The 23,119-nt window shown below is 46.7% G+C and overlaps 1 protein-coding gene across 2 annotated transcripts in view; it reads left to right on the top strand.

The window, feature by feature from the left end:
- The first annotated feature begins 890 nt into the window (after positions 1-890).
- STK35 (serine/threonine kinase 35) overlaps positions 891-23,119 on the top strand; it is a 45,503-nt gene continuing 23,274 nt past the window's right edge. Inside the window, exons 1-3 of one of the 2 annotated variants that reach the window (XM_082670303.1) lie at positions 891-1,415; positions 2,006-2,606; positions 15,544-16,293. In XM_082670303.1, the coding sequence (XP_082526429.1) occupies positions 1,110-1,415; positions 2,006-2,606; positions 15,544-16,256 (1,620 nt within the window). In that variant the 5' untranslated portion in view covers positions 891-1,109 and the 3' untranslated portion in view covers positions 16,257-16,293. Of the gene's footprint in view, positions 1,416-2,005; positions 2,607-15,543; positions 16,483-23,119 lie in introns of those variants that run through there. The other variant, XM_082670302.1, reaches the window with a different exon arrangement.

Here is a 23,119-nt window from a genome sequence, read left to right as displayed (position 1 = left end):
AGATTCTTTACTATTCTTGTAATTTATATGTAAATTTGAAATTTTATCCAAAAAAAGTTAAGTTTTTAGTGACCACACTAACAAAGTGGCCTGTTCCCAACCCCCAGGCACTCTTTAGCTCATTCTTTTCCTCTATTACACTTACATTGTCAAAAATGATCCTATGTATTTATTTAATAATATCTAACATTTAATGTGTGCAAGGCCCTGTCCTATTCTAAGCGCTTTAACTGTCTAACCTCAGTGAATCCTTCAACTACTGTTCTTCCCATATTACAGATGAGGACAAGAGACACTTAAGAAAGTGTTATTTGCACAAAGTCACCCATATGATTTGACGAGGCACAGAACCTCAACTAAGGTAGAGACTGTCTTGTTCGCCGCTCTTTCCCCAACAATTTAGAACAAAAACGGTGCCTAGCACATTACAGTGCTCAATATCTGTAGATTCAGTTTACAAATATGGAGCACCTACTCGGCACTGAGGTACAAAGCAGTAACAAAATATTTAAAGATTCATGTCTAAATGGAGCTTACATTCAGCACTCTCAGCCCTGCACCCAATTAGCCACTTCAGATTTATATCAAAATCTAAATATTTATATATTAATATTTATTTATATATTAATATTTTATATAATATATATATTTTTTATTTGGGGCTATCAACCCTGGGAGGCAAGGCCGAGTCTACCCATTTTTCAGAAGGGGAAACTGAGGCTCCAAGTGGGGCAATGTTTTGCCCAGGATCAAGCGGCTTAATAGGAGACTGGGCGTGGATTCCATCCCAGTGCGGGCGGTTCCCAGGCAAGACCTATGAATCAATTAAACCGACCAATCCAATCAACCAATCAGTATTTATTAGGGCCTACTGGGTACAGCTCCTCTTCATGCAGCGCAGGCAAGGAAGAGAGGAGGTTGCGGTGCGCAGGCGGCTGCGGAGACCGGAGGCCGCTGCCCGATCGCGGGAATTTGGCGCCAGTTTTTTGTTGGTTGGGTGTTCTCGCCTGTGATTGGGCCCCGGCCCCGCGTGGGCTCACCCGGCTGCTACTGGTCGGCCGACCTTGGCAGGACCCCGGCGGCGCAGTACTCGGCTGGCCTCCCGGCGGATGGGCCACCAGGAGCCCCCGCTGGCCCGAGTGCGGGCGGGACGTGCGGCTTATATAAAAAGGTTACGTAAAGGGCTCAGCTGGCGCGAACACGTGGAGAGCCGCGGGAGCCCTGACGCCCAGTTGTCCCTCGAGAGCACCGCTGCCGTCACCCGTACAGCAACAGGCTCTGTCGCACGCCCGACCCGGGCCACGGTCTCTCGCCCGGCTAGGTACCCGAAGCAGCCCTGGCCCGGAGCGGACCACCCCCAGCTGGGGGCCTTAGAGGGGAAACGCGCTGCCCGGAAGTGGAAGGGCGCAGGCCAGGTAAGGGCGCGGTCCGCGGAGTGAAAGCTAGCACCCAAACTGGAACTACGCCCGCCGCCTCGGGCGTCTGGGGAGGGCAGTTGGGCCCCCGGTTGGGCGCGCTCAGGGACTCCGGACTTTCAAGCCAACCCCTTACACCCGCAGCCCGGCGGGACTTGGGTCGATCCGCTGGGCTCCGCTCCGGCTTAATTCAATGGACTGTTTACACCCGGGAGAACACAGGGCGGGACGCGGGGAGGGGCATCCCAGAGGGAGCCAAGCGGAAAAAAGATCTCCACAGTCCGAATTTCTTCTTAAGGGCGATTTTCATAAGTCACGAAAGCTGCGAGTCCTTGTTTCTCGTATTGCTATACAATAAGTTAACTGAAAAGGCGGGGAGTTTCTGCTTTTCTTTCCGGCCCCCCCTCTGAGCCAGTGCCCCGTGGTTTCGTCTTTCCCGCTTTCCCCTCCCCTCCCCCGTTCAGTCAGCAGCCGTGCCTTCCGTCTTAAAGGGGCCGTGGCGGCCGGAGGAGGTGGTGGGACGCCCTGAGGCCTGCGCTGCTTGCCTCCCGGCCTTGGCCTGGTCGTTTAACCGATTCTTTCGCCCGCAGGTCACAATCCAGGGTCCCGCTCCTCCGCGTCCCGGGGCCGGACGGAGGGATGAGGCAGGGGGGTCCCGGGCAGCGCCGTTGCTGCTCCCCCCGCCGCCCGCAGCCATGGAAACGGGGGAGGAGGACGGCGCCCGCAGAGGTACACAAAGCCCCGAGCGGAAAAGGCGAAGCCCAGTGCCGCGGGCGCTCAGCGCGAAGCTGAGGCCGGCGGCTGTGGCCCAGGCCATGGATCCGGTGGCGGCCGAGGCCCCGGGCGAGGCCTACCTGGCGCGGCGGCGGCCGGAGGGCGGCGGCGGGTCGGCGCGGCCGCGCTACAGCCTTTTGGCGGAGATCGGGCGCGGCAGCTACGGCGTGGTGTACGAGGCAGTGGCCGGGCGCAGCGGGGCCCGGGTGGCGGTCAAGAAGATCCGCTGCGACGCCCCCGAGAACGTGGAGCTGGCGCTAGCCGAATTCTGGGCCCTGACCAGCCTCAAGCGGCGCCACCAAAACGTCGTGCAGTTTGAGGAGTGCGTCCTGCAGCGCAACGGGCTAGCCCAGCGCATGAGCCACGGCAACAAGAGCTCACAGCTTTACCTGCGCCTGGTGGAAACCTCGCTCAAAGGTAGGAATGCCGAGGGCCGCCCTGGCCACGCATGGCCTGGACCCACGAATCTGCTGGGCTCGGCCCAAACTGACCCCTAGACCCTGGTCCCGGTTCTGTCGCCCTGGACCCGACACACCCTCCTTTCCGGGGCAGATATTCGGGCCGCCCTCTCCTCTCCGGATCCATGATTAGTCCCCGGCACTAATGTTAGCTGGTATTTTAATAACAAGGGCTCATTAAGTGCTAACCATTGTCGTAGGAAGTGCTCCATAAGTGTGAACCATTACTATGAAACGTGTAGCACTTTTAAGGTCGGACTTGGGAGTGGAGGGCGTTGGGTTCAGAGTCGGTGGAAGAACTGCCGAGCCCCCTCACACTCTAGGGCCTCTTCTGTTTCCCTCCCAAAGCAAACAAAAAAACTTTGCTGGACCCACCCACACCCGCTCCCTGTCTGGTTCCAAAAATCCTGACACCCTCCGGCTCCACCCGGCTAACGCTTGTTTCCCGGTCTTCCTTTTCCTCTGAGACCCCCCCCCACCCCCCACCAGCCCTTCATCCCAGGGCAGTCAAGCAAACCGGCAGTTTTCAGCCTAGGTCCTCTAGGGGCCTGCAGAATAATAACTCCACAGGTGGGTCGAGAGCTGTCACACAACACACCTAACATCTTTTTCTTCCCTTTTACAGCCACCCTCTGAGGCTGGCTTCCAAGTGGTTTTATTTATAGGGACGATGGGGCTCAGTGAAGCAAGGGGATTTTGCAGTCCTGGGAGGGCTAGTCCTGGTTTCGGGGTTTTAACTGCAGTTAGGGAGTGTGTGCATCCTGAGTGCTCACGTGCCTTGTTCAAACTACAAGTAGCCAAGGGTCTGTTCATAGAAGAGAGAGCCAGTGGACTAGGAAGGCCTGAGGAGACTTCCTCAGGGGAGAAGTTGCTAATCTGAGACCCAGCTCTGCCCTAGATCTCTTACAGAGTGACTTGAGGTATAACTTGAAAAGTAAATCCTCTTCTCTTTCTATAAGTGGAGAAACTAAGGTTTAGAGGTGAACGAACCTAAGTTGATGAAGGTTAATCAGCTTGTAAGGGAGGTATGGTTGTACTCCTGGTTTGTTTACAATTTTTCATAGCTTAAGCGATGTGAACTCAGATCTGTCTTGATTCAAGGCCTCAATCCTTTTAAAAGGTGTAATGGTTTCCTCCCTCCCCAAAGGATGATCTAGATCTGACCTTAGTAAGAGCAGGTAGGATTTGGGGTGGGGTTGGATAGGGCGTTTTGTTTGGAGCTTTTGCCTGACTATAAGATCCTCCAGGCCCATCCCAAGAGAACTCCTGGTCCTGTTTCAGGTCAGTTGTTTGACAGCGGATTGAGGACATGCTCAATATTACCCGGGGTCCTTTTTCAAAATAGGCTTCTACTTTTTATGCCCATCCCTGCCCCATCCATCCTGAAAAGCCCACCCTCTCTCCAGGGTAAATATATTTGTTTTGAAAAGACTTTCCAGGAGATTCTTTCAGCTTACCTGTATTCTACAGGCTCTTCACTTCACTCTCAGACTGTCTTTTCTGTGGTTAATGAATGGTCTGGACTTCCAACTTACATGACTGCCTTGGGATGTAGGAGTTTGCTTTTCCAAAGGATCCTCTTCTATCCTCAGCTCATTGATACCAGTTTTGAAACTTCAACCTGGGTTGGAAGTCTTTGCTTTGTGTCCCTACGTATACTGTTCAAACTTTCCTCACTTGTAGAATTTGTCAAAACTCCGCAGTAAACAGTGGCAGCATAACACAGGCTTTGGGGTTAGACTCACTTTTAGTCATAGTTTGTCTCAGCTGACTGCATGGGACAAGTTGTTTCAAACCTGTGGGGAGCATTCCTTTACTAATAGGGTGAGGGTTCCTCTGTCATAGGGTTGCTGTGCAGCCTGGGAATGTCAACAAGTGCTCCAGATGAGGAGAAATTTGCTGCTTCAGTAAGTTCAGGCTACGTTTTGAATCTTCTTCCACTGTCATCCCCTTCGAAATTCACAATGTTCCTGTTCAAGTTTCCCAAACTTGACCATGGAACACATTCTGTTTCCTGTACTGTAGGCAGCGCCAAGTTGACAGAAACACTGGTATTTTCTTCCTCCCTTTGTGAACTAAAACTGAGGCCTAAAAGAAACGAAGTATTTTGCTTTAGCCCACATACTTAATATGTCCCTTTTAGTTATTTGGAGTCTTAAATATATGAGCCTCTACTATGGGTCAGTTAGTATTCTGGGCTTAGGGAGAGAGCAGTAAAGACGATGCATGTTGCCTCTGCTTATAAACTGATATTCAGATTTACGTGTCAAGTGTAAAGTTAACAAGCAGTTAATAGGCGTTAAGCTTTTTGCTATCAGTATTAAAGTGGAGAACAAATATCCAAATTACTCCAGGTTAAGTTTTCCTGACTTCAGCTCCCAAAATTTAGCAGTCCTGATATGCCGCCGGGGCAGATTCCTTCTAGTTTGCAAGTAATCTGGTTCAGCTCTGTCTGTAAACAGATGCGGTCACCTCTTGCCCCGACTCCTGCAATTTAGGATAATTTTGAATAGACTGAAAAGTGTTAATCTGCCTTAAAGTCTCAATGAACCAAATCCACAAACTTTTACTGAGGTCCCTATGGTGGTATTTGCAGAGGAAAAAAAAAAACTCTTTGTCCCAAAGGAATTAATTTGAAGTTTGAGGACATGTAGAAGACTCAAATGCTAATCAAGGTCATGGAAGAAAAGGCAAGTTGGCTCATTAATGGCTTTGTTCTGTGTTGTACATATTAACAAGAATGAGAATCAGGAGTTAGCCAGAAGTTAGCAGAGAAGGTGGGCTTTGAAAGAAGGGGGCCTAGGAACACATGAATAGGTAGAGAAGAGACTGCTATTTATTTCACAGTTTGGCCAAATAGAGAACAAATAGAGAATGGTTGTCTGTCTCCTTTCTCCTCCCCCCTCTCCAAGTATCAACTCCACTAGAAGGCATTTCTCTAGTTTTAAAAAATTATGTATGAATAAACCAATATCAAAAAAGGGGTAAGGGGACTTCTTAATGCAGTTCTTCATCTTCTCCACTTAAATAGACTTCTGTGTCTTATGTCCTTCCTTTCTCTCTGAACAAAGACCAAAAAGTCCTACCCAGAGCATTAAATAGAGAACAGAAGTTTCAGACAGTCAGTAGTGAGCCATCTTAGATGTCTGATCTGGCCTTCTGTTTCACAGGGAAGGAAATTGAAGCCCAGAAAAGAGACAGGACTTGCCCCAGATGAGTTAGTGGTAGTATTCAAACCAGTCTCCCAGGCTTTTTTAAACCAGATTAACAATCCTGTAAATTATTTGGTTGATGGGTTGGTGGCTTTGTTTAACTTTTAAGAACTTTTAATTAAAAAAGGGTTAACAGTTTGCTTTTATCCCCTTGTTTCCATTGCCAAAGGACCCTGTCCTGATTGCACCTAAAACTGAATTCAAGATTACTGCCACTTAGACAGCAGGCATGCCAGAGCTCATTGTCAAACTCAGAAATTCTGATGCTCTCTACAAAGTGCACACTGATCCTTATACAAATAGCAGCAAATAAAGACAAAAAAAAAAAAAATCCACAACAAACTGTCAAGGCTCATAAAACTGAATAATTAGAAGTTTGGAAAAGCCAGGAACCTAGCTTATCCCAACTTGGTAAAACGTGACATGTTCCGCTTGACCAGTTATTTGACGTTTGCTGTACTCAAGATACCTGGAGGGGCTTTCACATGGGTGGGAATCTTGGCCCTTGCGAGGCAGTCTTGTCTGCACGCCGATGCACGGTGTGACTGTGAGCCATACACTGCACTAGAAGAAGCTATGCAGTTTCCTCCACGAGGCATGCAGAAGGCTTGGCCATGACAGTCGTGCAAGGTCATGAGTGGTGGGTGTCCCAGAAAACAGTAGAGGTTCCCTCTGGGAGCATAGAGGCCTGGGGAAGCAAGGAAGGAGGTAGACCTCAGGAAGCTGAGGGGGAGCCAGTGTCTTAGTGGATGGGTTGTTGGCCTGCAAACTCCTCTCAGCCCATTGAGAGCCCAGGGAAATCTTGGGCTCAGAGCTGGGTGCCCCCTTCCCAGGATGCTGGAAAGCACCTCTGAATTCTCTACTGCAGCTTTGGGGTCTCAGAGTTTAGAGATCCCTGGGTAAAGGCAGGGAGCTGAATGGTAGTCTTCGGCTACCCTGACCTAGATATAAAGGCAGCATTTAGGGTCCCGGGAAATGAATGGGATACAGTAGAACATTGGTATTGACTGGGAGTCGGAAGGTCTTAGTCCCAGTTTCACCCTGTTAATAAAAGCTAAAACTCACTGATTGCTGTGTGCCAAGAGCTGTTCTAAAGGCTTTATGCCTCTTAACTGTTTCAGTCTTCGTAACCACCTTTTGAAGTCAATACTATAATTATCCCTATTTTACGAGTGAGACAACTTGAGGCGCTGAGGTTAGTGACATTGCCCGATGTATAGCAGCTAAGCAGAACCAAGCCAGGCTCCAAGCCCCGGCATTCTGGATTGAGTCCGCTTTCCTTCACAGCTGCGCTGCACTCTTGGGACAGGTGGCTTAAGTTCTGGGCTCTCCTGTTTTTCTTGTTGTTAAATGGGTGTAATCATATTTTACTCAGAAGCTAATGGCTACTATCTATTTTCAATTATGTGTTAACCAGTACTTGTGGCACTGCTGATTTCTACTGGTGCCTCCCCTAGGTCTCAGCTGCCAGGGACCCTCTGCCTCCTTTCTGTTCTGCTCTCGATTGTCTTGGGACAACCACACAGACTTTCCTTTTCTCTTGCTACTGACAGACTGCTTTCCTTCTGTGTGCATTGGGGGTTTTAGATACCAGCCCCAGGAGATAGAAGCAACACTTACTTGAGAGCTTTGATTAATTGGCATTGTATTGGGTAGGGCTTTTTACAGTGTAAGTACACTCTCAAAGAGAGGTTAGCTTCCCAATAGAACATCAGTTTATTTTCAGCTCGAACTTGGCTTTTGGTGGTATTTAGCCACGGGCCCTCCTCAGTAACTCACAAATTCTGGATGCTTACATAGTTGTCTTAATCTAAACATTCTTCATGCCCTATACTAGAATGTTCTCTGATATTTCTCTGTTTTAAGCCTCTCCAGCTAACAGTTCTCATCTTGATTCATTTCACCCAGTTATTGATCACCTACTCAATGTGTGTGAGGTGCATTGCGGGAGCCCAGAGACATGGTCTCGTTCCGCTGTGGTGCCCAGTCTAAGGGAGGAGGTGGGCACAGCACAACCAATGATACTTCACTGCAGCCCGTGAGAGGTGCTTTAGGGGGGACAGCTGGCAGGAATGTGGACTAAGTTTAGAGGAGGGAAGGAGGAGTTGTAAAAGGGTAAACCAGAAGTGAGCCTGGCACGCAGTAAGGCTAGGCATGTGGCATGTGGCACATGGAGAGAGAAACAACCAGGACTGCCCTACTCCCCAGTCTGCCTGGCCAGTGGAATCTGCATTTTTAACAAGAGCCTTGCAATGTTCCAAGTCCTAATAGCTAACCTTAGATTTTTATGGTTCATCCTCTCATTTAATCCTCTCCACTTTAGGTTGGAGTTTTTGTAACCTGGTTTTACACACAAGAAAATCAAGATCCATTAAGTCAAGTAACTTGTCCATTCCCACAGTGGTGAAAGGTCAGGCTCTAGGTTTATATCCAGTTGTCTTTGCAATTTTTAACATGATTAACACCCAGTAGTTGTCTGCTCTGGTGTCCAGGCACCTTGCAAGAGGCTTCGTATGTCACAATTAAGCCTCCCAACAGCCCATTGAGGTAAGTGTCTCTTCCCAATTTATGGAAAATGAAATATTCATGGGGTCTTTTTTAGCAGTTTGCCCAGGGTCACATTAGCCATGAAAGTGTGGGAGTGGGTGGTTTTGACCCCAGGCCTGGCTGGCTCCTTCTCCTTTCCCCCTGGGCCTGAGAGTTCCTAACTGGCCTCTTGGCCTCTACAGGACACTGCATCTTGCCCTGGCAGCCACCCTGAGCGGGTGTGTTCTGTAGTGCACAAAGACATTTGATTAATGAAGTACTTTGAATTGAACACACCCTGTGGTGTTGACACTGGACCCAGCCTCTTTATAGTGACACAGCTCAAGGTCATTGAGGCTGGGAGGAGGGCTTGGTCTATGTGCTCATTTTGGGAGAATGTGCTGAATGGTCCTCATCTTCAGCATCTTCTCAGGACTGATCTTCTGAACCACTTCTTTAGTTAAAAGTTGTATATTAAAATTTTTATTTAATCAGCAGGGATAGCTATGGTCATAACAAATTCAAACCTCATTTCTGGATTCCTTTATAATATTTTCTTAAACATAACTTTCAAATTTTATATCTTATGTCTCACTTCACATTAAACATGCTTATGATGTGTTATGTGATCTTCTCTTTTGGCTTTTTAAGTAAATTTTGTTTAAGTAAAACATGGCCCTTTAAGCATTCAGCTAAGTGGCAATGCCATTATTAACCATTAATTACTTGTGGACAGTTGTTCTAACTCCTTACTTGTACTGTGCTGTGTGGAATACCAGTTCTGTGTGTCTTTAGTGCTTGGTGTGCCCTTTTGTTGCTGGTAGTGGTAGGTTTTTGTTTTTGTTTTGCCTTTTTGGTACTCTTCTTTTAGAATAAATTCCTGGAGTGGGATTTTTATGTCGTGTTGAGCATTTTGAAGACTTGTGATAAATATTGCTGAATTGTTTATCTCAGCATGCTTATCAAAATCATAATTAATCCTCTGTGAAAAATGAATCAGTGAGTTATGTGGTTGGCCTATCAATACTGGAGACTTAAGGAACATTGAACTCCTTGGGGGCGTCCATAAGAGTACTTAAGGAGGAACTGTCACAGTGGGAAGTGGAACATCCAGGTGTTAACTTCTGCTGCAGGCAATGAGAGGCAGCAGTAAAGCATCAGGGTTAGGAATCCAGGCTGTGGAGACTCTGGGGTCTGCCTCTGTGAGACTGTAGTGAGACCGAAGGCAAGTTATTTAATCTTTGAGCCTCAGTTTCCTCACTTGTGAAAGGGTCATGTACGTAGATGCAAGTTGGGAGTAAGAAGAGAGGATTGGCTTCTTCCTTCCTTCCATCACATGTGAAGTGACGAGTTGCTCAGTTCTGTTGATTCTAAACCTCCAAGACCTTTCTCCCATCCCCTTCCTGCCTCCTCCCTGGCCAGCCCTCACTTCTTCAGCTTTCAGGACCTCCTGATGCATCTCTTGGCCTCTAGTCTGTCTTCCACTTCTAACTCCTCTTGCCTCCAGAGGGAACCTGTTTCGTCGATTCTCAGACGTGTTCTTCCACATGTTAACATCTCTGAAATCAGAACTCAGTCAGTGGCAAACCAGAGTGTTGTCAACAGCTTGGATGTCTTACCTAAACGGTACATCTAACTTTACATTGGTGACTTATTAGTTTCAATAAGCAGCTTATCTTTCTAAAATACTTCAAGAACTTTTAGTCACTTCCCATTTCTTAGAGTTCACATTCTTGTAGTCTGCCAGATACCATTATGAGCAGACTCCAGCTTCACCTCCAGCCTCATTTCTCCCCATCTCCTACCACATCTCTTCTGTGATTACCCCAGGTTACGTGGGTCCCTCGCTGCACGCTTACACCCCCCTGTGTCGTGTGCTCACTCTCTTCACCCCAGGAAACACAGTGCATGAGCTGTTTACTCTCAGCCTGCCCTTCTCTCGTCCTAACCACCCTTCCCTACCCCTCAGGCAGAGCTGCCTCCTCTTCCTTATTCTCGTAGCTGCAGTCATTCTGCTTCCAATGGCTGGAAGCCTTCATAAGGGCAGAGGCTTTTGCTCATCGCATGTTTGGGGTCTGCCAAGCAGTGCATGCTCTAGCATAACTGTGTACTTATACTAGAGCATAGCAGATGCCAGCCATTATATAGGGGAGGGATAAACAACAAGGTTCTGCTGTACAGCACAGGGAGCTGTGTTCACTATCCTGTGGCAAACCATAATGGAAAAGAACATGTACATGTATAACTGTGTCACTTTGCTGTACAGCAGAGATCGGCACAACATTGTAAATCAACTATATTTCAATATAAAAAAAAAGTCGAATTTCTGGAGGATGCTTGGAAATAGGCTTATAAAATTCTGAGTATTTTGTATCCCTTTCCAGGAAGTGCCTGCCTTTCCACAGCTCATACTGACTTACCGTCATGCTGAGCCTCCTGACCTCAAGTTTCTGAATACAGCCCATTTTGTTGGGAGACTTCAGCCACTGCTTATGCCCATGAGTAATGAGATGCGAGGCACCTGCTTGATTTTTTTTTAACTTTATTTTTTAAAATTTATTTATTTGGCAGCGCCGGGACTTAGTTGCAGCACTTGGGATCTTGATTGCCGAGTGTGGGATCTTTTAGTTACAGCATGTGGGACCTAGTTCCCTGACCAGGGATCGAACCCAGGGATCACTCCTGCATTGGGAGCACCAAGTCTTAGCCACTGGACCACCAGGGAAGTCCCTTGCTTGATTTTTTTTTTTTTTGTTTCCCTTTGAACTGTGGCATAGGATATGTTTTGAAATACAGAGTTTATTTTGTGGTCTTCTGGCTACTGGACTTGGGAAAGGTAATAAAACGCCCCTGAAGGTAGGCCTGCCGCTGATCAAAGTGCATTTCTTTGCCCCCTGTAACCTGGGAGTTAGCACATTCTGGTGGAGGGATGTGGCTGTGCAGGATCGCACCTTACCAACCACTCACGGCTGTGATAAATAGTTCCTGGAACCCGGTGGGCTCTCAAAGGTTGATTTGCCACAAATCCTTATCACCTTCAAATAACACTCTCTTTTCTACAGCTCTGGGCAGCTAAATTTTCAGCCCTTTTTAGTCTTACAGAACTGTCAGATTTATACCAAACAAGGGAATTATAAAACTTAAGTAAATTTTGTTTGTTTCTATCAGTTCAAAAAACTGAATTTCATGTGAGGATTCTCCTAGTGTCTGCATCTGTTTGTTCCAGTTTTACATCCCAAAACTGGGGAAGTAACCACAGGGTGGCTTCAGTGACCCACTGGGGTCGCTGTGAAACAGACCTGAGCTGAAACTCCACTGGTCACCTGACCTCTATTGGCCCCCTACCCTGACTGGACCATGGTGACGTTTTGAGTCTCCAGGAATTTGTGTCAGCTTAGAACCAGTGTTCGATAATCCCTGGAAGTTTGACCATTTTCCCTTCCCCAGTGCGCAGTCACCCTGGTAAATAATGAGACTTGGGCTTTGGCAGGTCAGAAGAGGAAAGTTACCTGGGAAATCAGGCACATGTCGAGTAGGTTAGCTTTCAGGCTGGGTCCTAAGGTACACATTCAGATGCACCTGCACAGATGTGGGGAGAGGGGTCACCTTTTACGTAGAGAGGTCACCCCAAATAAAAGTGGCCTGCTCTGGCTAGAATATGGATTTTAGCTATTACAGCCTGAGAAATGTGATATCATCATCCATTTTCATTTTCTGATCTCAGTTTCATCTTTTGCCTAACGTGTGAAAGCTGTATTCTCTGGCCTCCAGCACTGAGAGTATTGAAATCCGTGACTTGCTAGGACTTGGCTGGGGTCTGGTGGGAATGATGATGTAGGAGATGGTAAAGGATGTGATTCCCCCAAAGTACCTTATACTCTGCCGACTGTGACTTAACTCAGGAGTATGTGGTGTAAGTGTCATTCTCATTTGATGGATGAGAAGACTGAGTCTCAGAGGTTCAGGGACTTGCCCCAGGTTCTAGCTATCTTCCCATCATACTCAGTCTCGAAACCACCCAGTAAACCGGGGGCAGAATTGGGGTCTCAAGCTAGACTCCTGTCTTCTGGTCTTCTATTACTCTTCTGTTACTGTGTGCTCTTCTACTACTTGCTTCTCAACAGAAATGCACCCAGTGCGTTGAGTGCCGCATTCCCTCCTTCCATCTGGCTGTGATGAGAGGTAGCTGAGAGGCCCAGTAGACAATCTGCCTGAAGGAAAGGGCTGGAATTCTTACATGTCTCTTATGTTTTTTGTGGGCAGTTGGGATTCCTTCATGAAAACACATACTGCAGCTTCTCATGAAATAAGCCCAAGGTCCTACCCTGTGCAAAGTGCTTTTTGTCTCTGGGACAAGTAGCTACGTCCCCCACTTTCCATTCTGTCATGCTCACTGATGCTTTGTCTGCTTCCTGTCCAGTTCTGTCATCTCTACAAACAGCCCCCTTCTTTGGCGTCTCCTGACCTTAGCTCATTCCCCAGAGCAAGTCCCTCGATCCCAGGTCTCATCTACCCACTCACTCACTGACTGAGGGCACTTTTTTAGCTTTTTTTTTTCTTTCCCTGGATTCTCATAACCTGGACTTATATGTAGTCTGTTTTACAGAGTTGTTGTCTTTTTATTTCAATTGCCATAGTTACCAACTTTGTGTATAAAATAATCATCATTCCCCACCCTTTATTTCCCCACCAGAAGTTTCACTGTTTTCTGATGTGGCCTTTGCAGAAGGAATTTGATGCCTTTTTAATAGTTTCCTTTCTGGCTCTACCACCCCCAAACATTTCTTGCTCTCCTTTTTATGGGTCTTTACTCGGGAGTCTAGGTTGATTGATCAGGGCTCAGATCACCACTTCATTTTGCAGTCTTTTATTTATTTATTTATTTTTAATTTATTTTTGGCTGCGTTGCGTCTTTGTTGCTGCATGCGGGCTTTCTCTAGTTGCAGTGAGCGGGGGCTACTCTTCGTTGCAGTGCATGGGCTTCTTATGGTGGTGGCTTCTCTTGTTGCGGAGCATGGGCTCTAGGCACAGCGGGCTTCAGTAGTTCCGGCTCAAGGTCTTAGTTGCTCAGCGGCCTGTGGGATCTTCCTGGACCAGGACTTGAACCCGTGTCCCCTGAATTGGCAAGCAGATTCTTAACCACTGTGCCACCAGGGAAGTCCCTGGGGTCCTTTTAGATAGAACCTCAGCCTACTGGAGCAGATGACCTAGAAAGAGGATTATGAGATGGGAAACAACTGATTTAAAAAAAAAAAAATCTGCCCTAAACTAGTTCTACCTGTATGACTTTTGATTGTGAGCAGTGTAAACAAATTATATAATTACAGGGGAAATGTGGTCTGTCAGATCGTGGTCAAAAACCTAAAGCTGGGCTTCCCTGGTGGCACAGTGGTTGAGAGTCCGCCTGCCGACGCAGGGGACACGGGTTCGTGCCCCGGTCCAGGAGGATCACGCGTGCCGCGGAGCGGCTGGGCCCGTGAGCCATGGCCTCTGGGCCTGTGCGTCCGGAGCCTGTGCTCCGCAACGGGAGAGGCCACAACAGTGAGAGGCCCGCGTACCACAAAAAAAACAAAACAAAACAAAACAGAAAAACCTAAAGCTTTTGCCTTGTCCGTCTAGTCATCTTCTTGGATCAACCTAGAACTTCCAGACCACTGGCTTTTTGTAGGCTGTGTTCCTTGGTAATTTCGGGGCTTAGCAACATCTCATCTGGATCACCCATTCTCTTTGTAATAAAGTAAATGACTAGTGAAAGAAACCCTCTGGCAGAGGCTGTGTGAGGGGTTGCAGCCTTCATTTTTGGTAGAATGGAGACACTGTACGGGGGATCAGAGGACTTTTCCTCAGGGTCTGGCTCAGTCACGAATGATCCATGTGACCACCTGGGGCTGACCCAGCCTCATCAGCAAGATGAGACACCTGCCTACTTAGGCTCAAGCTTTTTGGGCTCTTGCAGTCACCAAATAACTTCATGCTAAGGCTTCAGTGTACCGTTAATTGCTTTATAAAGTGTATTGGGATTTGTTTGGAGATGCCAGTCAGCAGCTTTCCTGGAGTTTCTGTGGTTCAAAAGGAAAGACTTTCTGAGGAAGGCAGAGCTGGAGTTTCAAGTTTCCACATAACTTGATGACATCTTACATCCACTTCAGACTTCCTATGTACACCTCTCTGGTCCGTTTATTCCTGTGCCTCGTTATCCATCCCATCTCAGCCTAGAGTTTCCTTCTGGCTTCTCCCTGCTGATTTACTGCCTGTCTCTTAGGGGTCACTCAAGTCCTGCCCCTTCGGACTTCTTTAGATCTGGTGACTCCTACCCACCCTTCACTGTTCGTAAAACTTGACCTTGATGCAGATGCACAGCTAATGATGCTTGCTGTTTTAAACATCCGTTATCTCCTTCAAACTAAACTTCATAGAGATGGGCCTGTCACTTATCTAACTTGTGCTAGGCATGTGGTGGGCTACCAGAAAACACTGAGTTGGAGTGTGTCTGAAATAAACTTGTAGTGCCATTCTAGTTGCATCGGCAAGAATCCCTACACTAGGCAGGAAGGAAGGAAGGGAGGGAAGGTCTTTGGCTTAGCATGGAGTAACAGACATTTGACGGTCTTCTCACATATTTTCCCTCGTCTCAGCAGCAGCCCTGGGAGACGTGGGTGGTATGGTGCTGGCTGTTTGGAGACAGTATAATGAAACACAGTGGCGCTGCAGTCATGGATTTGAGTCTGTTAACTCTTAAGTCGCTGTGAGCCTCAGGTTCTTCATTTTATTAGATGGGGCTATTTCTTCCTACCTCCTCGGGTGGTAGTAAATATTAAATTGAACGTCAGGTGCCAGTGTTGGTACTCTGTGTTACACATGGCCATTTACAGGTGAAGAACGAAAAGTGGAAACTGGGAAAGGTGAACTAAGTTGCCTCCTGGCTAATCATCAGTAAACCAGGGTTCCCTTATCTTGTTATCACTTGACTCACCCTGTATGAGTAGAGATGGGCCTTGTTGTGCAGAGTTGGCTCCGTGCCAGTTATGCTGGTCCTCTTGGATTGGAGCGATCGTCATCACTGTCACTCCTACTCTAATATGCTACAGCCCTTTAGTCTACAAGTGGTGTGACTGTGTCCATCTCACTTGGGCTCTTTCTGGTCTTCCCTTGATTTAGGAGAAAGGATCCTGGGTTATGCTGAGGAGCCCTGCTATCTCTGGTTTGTCATGGAGTTCTGTGAAGGTGGAGACCTGAATCAGTATGTCCTGTCCCGGAGGCCGGACCCAGCCACCAACAAGAGCTTCATGCTACAGCTCACGAGCGCCATTGCCTTCCTGCACAAAAACCACATCGTGCACAGGGACCTAAAGCCAGACAACATCCTCATCACAGAGCGGTCTGGCACCCCCATCCTCAAGGTGGCAGACTTTGGACTAAGCAAGGTCTGTGCTGGGCTGGCCCCCCGAGGTAAAGAGGGCAATCAAGACAACAAAAATGTGAATGTGAATAAATACTGGCTGTCCTCAGCCTGTGGCTCAGACTTCTACATGGCCCCTGAAGTCTGGGAGGGACACTACACAGCCAAGGCTGACATCTTTGCCCTGGGCATTATCATCTGGGCAATGATAGAAAGAATCACTTTCATTGACTCTGAGACCAAGAAGGAGCTCCTGGGGACCTATATCAAACAGGGGACTGAGATCGTCCCTGTTGGTGAGGCGCTGCTAGAAAACCCAAAGATGGAGTTGCACATCCCCCAGAAACGCAGGACTTCCATGTCTGAGGGGATCAAGCAGCTCTTGAAAGATATGTTAGCTGCTAACCCACAGGACCGGCCTGATGCCTTTGAACTTGAAACCAGAATGGACCAGGTCACATGTGCTGCTTAAAATTCAGGGCAAAGCATCTTGGGTGTTTTTAAACTAGGTGAGTGTACTTCTTTTTGTTCTGCATGCACACTTCCTGGACTACTGGATTCTTCAATCTGAGCCCAGGGAGATGGGGGGTATGGAGTTGGGGGCAAATGCAGCGTTGAAGAGAACTAAGTGCTGGTTACCAAAGATTCCTCCCAAGTCTCAATGAAGAAATTGAGGGGTTATTTGAGTACAAATGAGAAAGTCTAGGGAAGTTTTGAGTAGACATTGCATTTGAGCTGAGTCTCTTAAGTTTTTTAGAAATACTTTCTCATCAATAAATGCTTACTGTAGAAAATGTGCAAAAGAAGTACGGCCTTTTTTTCAGCATATAAACACTGTCCCCAATTTGTATCCTTCCTACTCGCACATCCAATTCTGCATAGTTTAGATCATGCTCTTTTAGGTTTAGTTTCCTGCTCTTCCATTCAGCTCTAACCCAAGCATTTTCCATGTCATACTTTGAAAGCATGGCCTTCAGTACTTGACATTCTATTATAGGTACAGTAACGTAACCATTCTCCCACTTCAGATAGCACATGTCCATTTCTCCATTTTAGATACTATAAACAGTGTGTGAGTGACTATTCTTTTAGAGAAATCTTTGCTTATTTAACAGATTGATTGTGGGCTTTCATTTGTCAAGTACCGTGCTAGGCTCTGGGATAACAGTGGTAAGCAAAATCAGAAAACATACCCCATCCTCATGACTTCTGCGGCTTAGTCAAGGAGAGAAACATTAAATCAGTATTTATCATAGTTGCTTTGCAACGAACGTAAGGAAATTGACCTTTCAGGGAATAGTGCCCAGAAGCAAGGGTAGGGAATTGGAAGCTGAGGGGAGCATCCCAGGTAAAAGGCCTAGCCTCTGCAAGGGACCTGAAGCCAGCGGGAGCCTAGCATATTGGAGAGCCTCCAGCAGTTTGGAGTAGTGAAGGATGTAGTAGACAGGTGGTAGTTGGGGAGGACAGTGGCCTGCTGGAGCGTGGATAGAGCTGAGGTGGATAATCCAAAAGTGTGTACCAGGAACAGCACTGGTAGTTCAGTTGGACCAGAGTCTGAGATGTGAGCAAGGGAAATAAGACTAGAAATAAGGTGAAACATGGGACCCTGGAATTTGACCTTGACTTAGTAGGCATTTGGGAGCCATATGCAAAGCAGAGCAGAGCAATGTAGCATTAAGAGCTTCAGCATGTGTAAGCTGATTTGAACCGGAGATTGGGAGACCAGTTGGACCAATTATTTGATTCACGCTAGTAAGGGATGTTGTTGAACCTAAATGTAGTAGCACTGAGGATAGAGGAGTGCTTGGATCTTTGGGGCAGAATTGGCAAGGCAACTGGCCAATATTGAAGTAGAAGGAAGTAATAGATGTTGGGAGATTAATGTCAGTAGATATACATGCTGGCTAGCGTATTGGTCAGGTTTGATTCATTTTCCTTAAAGGGAATGGAAAAGAAAAGAACATTGAATACTTACCATGAATGCTAGGTATTTTCACATGTACCATTTTGTTTCACCTTTGCAACCCTGCAAGGGTTAAGTCATTTACCCACGATCCTACTAATTTAAGGGCAGGTATATCTTAACTCATGTTCCTTCTCCCCCCCAGCCCCTTTTTTCTTAGTATCAAGATGGCAAACTGGAAATAAGCTAGACTTAGATTTTGCTGAAGGCTTGAGAGGAGGTGATAGGGGGTGGAAGCAGATCCCAGTGGTCATGAGGAAGGAGCCTCAGCACCTGGGGCACAGAGCCCTCCATTACCTAGGTGGGTTCTTAGTCCCTTCTTTCCCTTCATCACCCTCACATTTCTGGTTGGTATTGGTTAATGCTGATTTGAGCCTGGTTATGCTTCAGTATTCAGTGAACTTACTTCTCAAATGAGTCACTCCAGGTTTAATTCTTCCATTCCACAAACATGATCTTCCAGGTGCCAGGCCAGTTTGTCCTACTGCCCAGTGAGTAAGAGAACAGCGTTCTTAAAGCTAGGTTTGGGGTAGTACCATGTTCGAGCCTAAAAAGCGTTGGCTAGACAGTATTTTAATTGTATTTCATGCTGTCACTTTCCATTTCCATCTCATCTTTTCTACTTTAAAAAAACCTCTTAGAATTCAAGTTTGCCCTGGGGTAGAAAGAAGGTTGTCATTGGAAGAGGGATCTGAATTTGGGTTAGGATTATGGGGTTGTCATAACTAATTGAAATCATGGCTCCCACTTGGACATCCACACTTGGGATTTGTGCTTTGTTGCAGGGCAAAGTTAAAGTTAAAGCTTAATAGCAGTGATTGCTTCAGGTAGGAGAAATAGGTGACCTTGGGATGAGAAAAGATCAGAAACATAGTTACGGCCAAGTGTCCCAGACTCTGACAACTAATGAGGACAGTGCTTGGTCAGTTGGTACCTATGCTGCCCTGTCCTAGCTGGGCACTTAGAACTGTGGGCCGGGTCCAGGGCCCTGGTCTTTGTGACCAGGAGCTGAGCCTTGTAGTGCCAGAGGTTCAAATCAGTTGTGGTATAAATGAGTATTTGGCTGGTTAGAGAATCAGAGGCTTGAGCTGGGAGGAACTATTGAGTCTAAACTCCCCTCTCTCCCAATCAAGCTTTATAGATGGAGAAGCTAATTCCATATATTCATTCAACACATTTATTGAGAAACTATTTGCCAGGGACTATTTCAGGCACAGAAGATACATTAGTGAGCAAAACCAACAAAAATTCTTACAGTTGTAGAGCTTACATCTACTGGGGAGACAGACATAACTTAGCTGTGGGTTAGTGGAGGGATATAGACCAGGATAAGGGAGATCAGAATGCAGGGAGGTGAGGGATGGAGGTATACTTCCAAGTGGAAGAGATCAGGGATGGTCTTAAGACAGTGACCTTTGAGCAAAGGTTAGAAGGAGTAGAGGGAGTGAACCATGAGGATTTCTGGAGGAAAAACATCCCAGACAGAGGCAATAGCCATTATAATAGCTTGAAGGCTAGATAGAGTGAGCAGGGAGGAGAGTATAGGAAAAGAAGCTAGAGAGGTAATTAGGAGTCAACTAGAATAGCCCTTGTAGGCCACTGTGAGGATTTTGGCTTTTAATCTTCTGGTCATTGGTGTGTTTTCAGCTGTATGATGTTTGATCTTTTGAAAGGATCACTGTACCTGCTGTGCTAAAAGTAAACTGAAGGGAGCAAGTGAGGGGACAAGATGGGAGGCTACTATGATAACCCAGGTGAGAGATAATGGTGGCTTTGAACAGTGGAACAGGGGAGGTAATGATTGGATTTTGGGTGAATTTTGAAGTCAACCAACACGGTTTCATGCTAGATTGAACATAAGATGTGAGAGAGAGGGATTAAGGACGACTACAAGTTCTTGGCCTTGGAAGCCATTGGAAGGATAGAGAGGATCAAATGAGATGGGGAAGAACAGATTTGACTGGAGAAAGTTAGGTCTTGGTCATCTGAAAGTTTGGAATGCCTGTTTAGAATCCAAGTACAGAAGTTGAGGGACTTCCCTGGTGGTCCAGTGGTTAGGACTCCACACTTCCACTGCAGGGTGCATTGGTTCCATCCCTGGTCAGGGAACTAAGATCCTGCATACCCATGCAGCTCGGCAGAAAAAGAAAAATAATCACTGGTGACCAAGTACAGAGGTCGAGTAGGCTGTTGTATGAGTCTAGAATTCAGAGGAGAGAATGGTCTAGAGGTACAAATTTTGAGATGACCAAGGTTCTAAAGTGGGCATAGAGAAGATTTCAAAGCAAAACAGCTTGGAGAGAAGGAAAGGAAGCCAGAGGTATAGGAGACCTGGGCATGGTGTCCTGGAAGCCAGGTGGAGAAAAGACCTCAGGAGGAGGAAGGAATCAGCCGTGGCGTGTTCTATAGGTAGGCTGAGTGAGATGAGATGAGACTGGCCACTGACCATTGGATTTAGCGATTGGGAAGTCATTAGTGTTCGTGAGCAATTTTGGTGGCTCATAATGAGGAGAACCCTAACTAGAGTGGGTTTCAGAGAGAATGAAGGGGTGGAATTGGAGACCGTGAGAGAGTAGGCCAACGATTCTCAAAGCTTTTGGTCTGAAGGCCCCATTGCACTCCTGAAATTGAGGATTCCAGAGTTTTTGTTTTGGGTTATATCTACGGGTATTGGTATTAGAAATTAAAACTGAGAAATGTTTTAAACATTCCTTTCAAATGAATAGTAATTCAGTTACATATTAACATACATAATTTATGAAAAATGACTTTTCAAAAACGTATTTAGTGAGTAGAGTGGCATTGTTTTATATTTTTGCAAATCTTAACAACTGCCTTGATAGTCAGCTGGATTCTTATTTGCTTTTGCTTTGTAGACTGGTGCTATGTCACTCATCATGTAACTTCTGGAAAACTTCACAGTACACTTGTGAGAGAATGAAAGTGGAAAAGGCAAATAACTATGAAAAGTTTTGGCTTCGTGTACTGCTGAGCTACAAACCACATTTTGATGCCTCTTCCTGAGGAATTTTACTGTGAAGGGGAGCTGAGAAGTAGGGAGAGACCTAGAAAAAAGGGACTTATTCAAGGTCCCAAATGAAGGGGCAGAACTTGTGTGTCCTGATTCCTGGCCAGCTTTCCTATGAAACTTTTTGTCGTGGGTCAGACTCTAGCTGCATAAAGGAAACCCAGTCGTTCCCAGTAACAGCGTGATGAAGGAATGGTGAAGGAACGCCTCAGCAATCTAGGATTGTAGATTTCAGAGTAATGTTTAAATTGGGGCTAAATGGTTTCAGTTTTTTGCAACCATGAATGGAATTGCACTTTGGGTTGGAAACATGGGATTCCTCTGAAAGGAGTGTTGCCTCGTGGACTGTCCAGAATCGAGTCCCACTTCTGTGCTTTACTGGTTCTGTGACCTCAGGCAAGTTATTTTACCTCTCTGGGTTTCATCATCCATAAAGTGGAGTAGATCATACTTATCTGATTGAGGTTGTTGGGGGAGTTGCAAGAGGCTGTGAAAGTGCCCCGTAGAAACAGTCTAAGTGAGATGCTGGACGGCACAGTCTTAGATGCACGCTTGGGCTTGAGGTGGAAGCACTGTCTTCCGTTCCTCTGAAGATGGTGGTCTTTAGTTGCCTTGTTTCTGAGGATTGCCAAATAGCTTTCTTCTTTGAAACAAAGCTATAGTCAAGGCAACTCTGTCCAATTGCTTGTTCCAGAAAAATGTCTCTGTTTTTAAAGGTTACTCAGTGAGGGGTCCTAGCTCTCTCTTACTTGTCACTTTTTGAAGATGTTTAATAATCCCTAATGGTTCCTACCATCCATCCAAAAGCCTTACCCAAAGCAGGAAGCCAACCAGACTGATGTTCCAGGTACCACTGCCCACATGTTACCGGGGAGGTTGCTGTGGGATAAGGGACTCTGCATTCATGGCCAAGTTTGCTGTCTAATACACAAACCTCAGTTACCTAGGGCCTTTTGAAGCCAGGGCCTTGAATGATGTTTATTTGGAGTGGGCAGCTCAGGTCTGCTGAAGGAAATCAGATGTTGTTGTGACCTAAGGGGTCACAGAGAATGTTCTTTGTACCATATGCGATCTTGGTAGCTGCCCAACATCAGAAAGAAATCGGGCCTAATTTCTTGTTGAAGTAATAAATGATATATTATTCCCTGGCCTAGGGTCCAAAGATGTGGCTCTGGGCTAACATGTTGGGTATCCAGTTGGCCCCTTGACCTGGGCTTCAGATTTTGTTTCTGTTTTATGAGATCTGAGGTTTTTTAACGTGAGGATTCCTAAACCCCTAGTCGAACCCCTTTGCTGGAGATTCAAAAGCTTTTTCAGCTCATCTCACGGGCAGCAAGCAGCACATATGCTTACACTGAAGCTGTAGAAACCAATTCAGGTCATTCGCTTCCTTTCGGCTGGAATTATACCCAAATTGTGTCACATTATAGGTATCGAGTTAATCAAAAGTAAGACTAAAAACTTAAAAATGGGGGGGAAATGTTTAGTTAATGTGGTTTGTTTTAAACAACAGAGTCTTCAAAACAGAATCTGGAGTAGGGGGGCGGGTGATGGTAAATTTTTAAAAGATTTTAAGTGCGAAATTGGGAACCCAAGACTAGAGAGGTCTCCAGGCCCCATCTCTGAGTGTGCCTTCCTGACCCAGCCATCGGAACTAACCCAGGAACACATAAGACAGGCCTTTCTCTCACAGGACTGCCCTCCCTGTGGGAAGCGGCAGGATGAGACCATGGGTGAGACCTAGCTTCTGAGAATGTAAGACCCCCACTTGGAGCCTCACCTCCTGAGTCTAGAAGGCTAAGGCTTTGATGGAGGGCAACAGTGCCAGAGATGATGATAATTAATGGACATCCCTGGGCTGGGTGCTTTATGACCATTATTTCATTTACTGCTTTTCAAGTAAGTTCCTGAAGCTCTCAGAGCTAGTAAGGGTCAAAGCCTAGATTTCAACCCAGGCCCAAGTCCATGGCTGTAACCAGTATGGTGTATTGCCTCATGGAATTGCCTGTAAATCTCAAATGTTTTCAAAATTCAACAAACAGTTGAGCCTCACGTATATTGCGCGGCACTAGATGGGGCCGGAAATGCATTCTGAGTTGAGTAAGGTGGGCCGGAGGAGCCTGGCACTTAGTTGGTTTCCAGTTGGGAGGTTGTTTCTTCTACTCTGAGAAGGTTCAGAGTGTGCTGGCAAACACCTAGGTAGCCCAAAGGACAGCGATGGAGGAAGACTTCCCGGAGAGGGTGTGACTGCCGAAGAGACCCAAGTCAGAAGTCTGATTCTCACAGCCCAGAGGCTCATCCCTCTTAGTGTCTGGTGGAGCCTTGAACTGCCCAAAGGGAGGAT

Source organism: Grampus griseus, assembly GCF_964374135.1.
Source record: "Grampus griseus genome assembly, chromosome: 14".
Lineage (NCBI taxonomy): Eukaryota > Metazoa > Chordata > Mammalia > Artiodactyla > Delphinidae > Grampus > Grampus griseus.
The sequence above is the reverse complement of the archived record's forward strand: the minus strand, read 5'-3'. Positions and strand labels throughout refer to the sequence as shown.